We start from the raw sequence: 1,997 nt of genomic DNA, 5'->3' as shown, positions 1-1,997 counted from the left end.
TATTTCTACATTCAGGATTGACTTCTAAAGATTCTTGGTACGTGAGGAAGAAACTCGGAAGAGGAAGAGGAAAGCAAAGGAGTCAGGGATGGCTCTTCCTCAGGTGAGATGATATTCTTGGTGGATTGTTCTGTTTCCTTCCTTTCCGAAGTGCTGGGCCTTGGAGTTGGGAATCTTCTCTGAGTCTGAAGCGTCCTGCCTGATAGGTTTGCTCACACTCACCCATGCCTTCCCTCAGTTCCCTCTCATATCGCTTAGATTCCATCTCTCGTGACCCAGTGACATGAACTTGGGAAGAGGCGGCACTGGGCATGGTCCTGGGAAGGGCTCACACCAGACATGGATGGAGATGGGGTGAGGGTCCCGTGGTGTGAGTGCTGTTGGGCAGCAGGGATTGTTCAGGGACCACATCTAGATGCTCTGTCAGCTCTCTGTGGACCTGGATTAGACCAGCTGCCCTCAGAAGTCATGTACTAATGTGCGCAAGTACCTGGTAAATTCTGCAATAAGAATTCAGGAAATCTTTTCTGCCTTTCTGTGTTTTGTTTTTGTTTTTTGTTTTTTGGAGACAAGAGTCTTGCTCTGTCATCCAGGATGGACCAGGATTAGAGCAGCTGCCAATATAAGTCACGTATTAATCAGCACAAAGTACATGGTACATTCTAGAAAAGGAGACCAATAAGGGGAAATGTTTTCTGCCTGATTTTATACTACATTTTTAGGTAATTGAGTGAGTTACTGTGTTTCTGACTCCAAAAATCTCATTAAAATGGAGAGTTCATACACAGATCATGGCTTACTGCAACTTCTGCCTCCCGGGTTCAAGTGATTCTCCTGCCTCAGCCTTCTGAGTAGCTGGGGTTGCAGGTGCCCCCCACCATGCCTGGCTAATTTTTGTATTTTTAGTAGAGATAGGGTTTCACTATGTTGGCTAGACTGGTCTTGAATTCCTGACCTCAAGTGATCCACCCATCTCAGACTCCCAAAGTGCTGGGATTACAGGCGTGAACCACCGTGCCCAGCCCCCAATAGTTATTTTTTCTGCTCCTCTCCTTCCTTGCACCCTCCACACTCAAGTAGACCCCAGTGTCTGTTGTTTTCTTTGTGTTCCAGTAAATATTTTACTTTGATATTTGATCCTGCTGGTTGTGAATTTACCTGTTGTCATGTTAGTAAACATGGCTAGCTTGCTCTTTGCCATCTGCATTGGAAAATGGCTGAATGACAACATGTGAGTCCTTCGCCATTTTTCCCTGTATGAGGAGTGCCATAGTGGTTCCTTCTGTGCACGCCTGCATTCCTACACATATCTGAAGATTCCTCCAGGTCAGGCAGTTGAAAGGGTGATTGCTTCCTCTAGGATGGGGCATTTCCTGTTTTCTTAGATCTGACAAGATTCCCCCTGCCCCCAACTGCCAAAGTGTCCTTTTCCAGCAAGATGAGATGCCTCTTCAGTTAAACACAACTTGCTACTTTTTATATTTTTAAGACTGTATATACACACATACACACACATATATACACACACATACACACATATATATACATATTTACATATACATGTGTATTTTTTGAAAATCTGCTGAGCTTGGTGACTCACGTGTGTAATCCTAGCACTTTGGGAGGCCAAGGTGGGTGGATCGCCTGAGGTCAGGAGTTCAAGACCAGCCTGACCAACATGGTGAAACCCCATCTTTACTAAAAATACAAAAGTTAGCCGGGCATGGTGGTGGGCACTGGTAATCCCAGTTACTCTGTGACTGAGGCAGGAAAACCACTTGAACCCAGGAGGCAGAAGTTGCAGTGAGCCAAGATTATATTACTGCACTGCAGCCTGGGTGACAGAACAGGACCCTGTCTTAAAAAAAAAAAAAACTGGAGAAAATGACAACTTTTTTTTTTACTAACATCTAGTTTCTTGTGAGTCTGTGTATGTTTTATTATTTTGCAAACTTATATAAACACAATGGATTTTCATACTTTGAGTATTCTGTTTT

General features: G+C 44.1%; 2 protein-coding genes across 2 annotated transcripts in view; one reads left to right on the top strand and one right to left on the bottom strand.

The window, feature by feature from the left end:
* The window catches only part of LOC105528985 (zinc finger protein 480-like), a 20,163-nt gene extending 19,850 nt beyond the window's left edge, over positions 1 to 313 (bottom strand). Inside the window, 1 exon segment of the mRNA XM_011966041.1 lies at positions 223 to 313. Within this exon segment, the coding sequence (XP_011821431.1) occupies positions 223 to 313 (91 nt within the window).
* Positions 1 to 1,997, top strand: part of ZNF808 (zinc finger protein 808) — a 46,292-nt gene that overhangs the window by 2,060 nt on the left and 42,235 nt on the right. The window lies entirely within an intron of this gene.

The sequence above is a fragment of the Mandrillus leucophaeus genome, unplaced genomic scaffold (genome assembly GCF_000951045.1).
Source record: "Mandrillus leucophaeus isolate KB7577 unplaced genomic scaffold, Mleu.le_1.0 Scaffold74, whole genome shotgun sequence".
In the NCBI taxonomy this organism is placed as follows: Eukaryota; Metazoa; Chordata; class Mammalia; order Primates; family Cercopithecidae; genus Mandrillus; species Mandrillus leucophaeus.
Note: the sequence above shows the minus strand (reverse complement) of the source record. Positions and strands in the feature narration are given on the sequence as shown.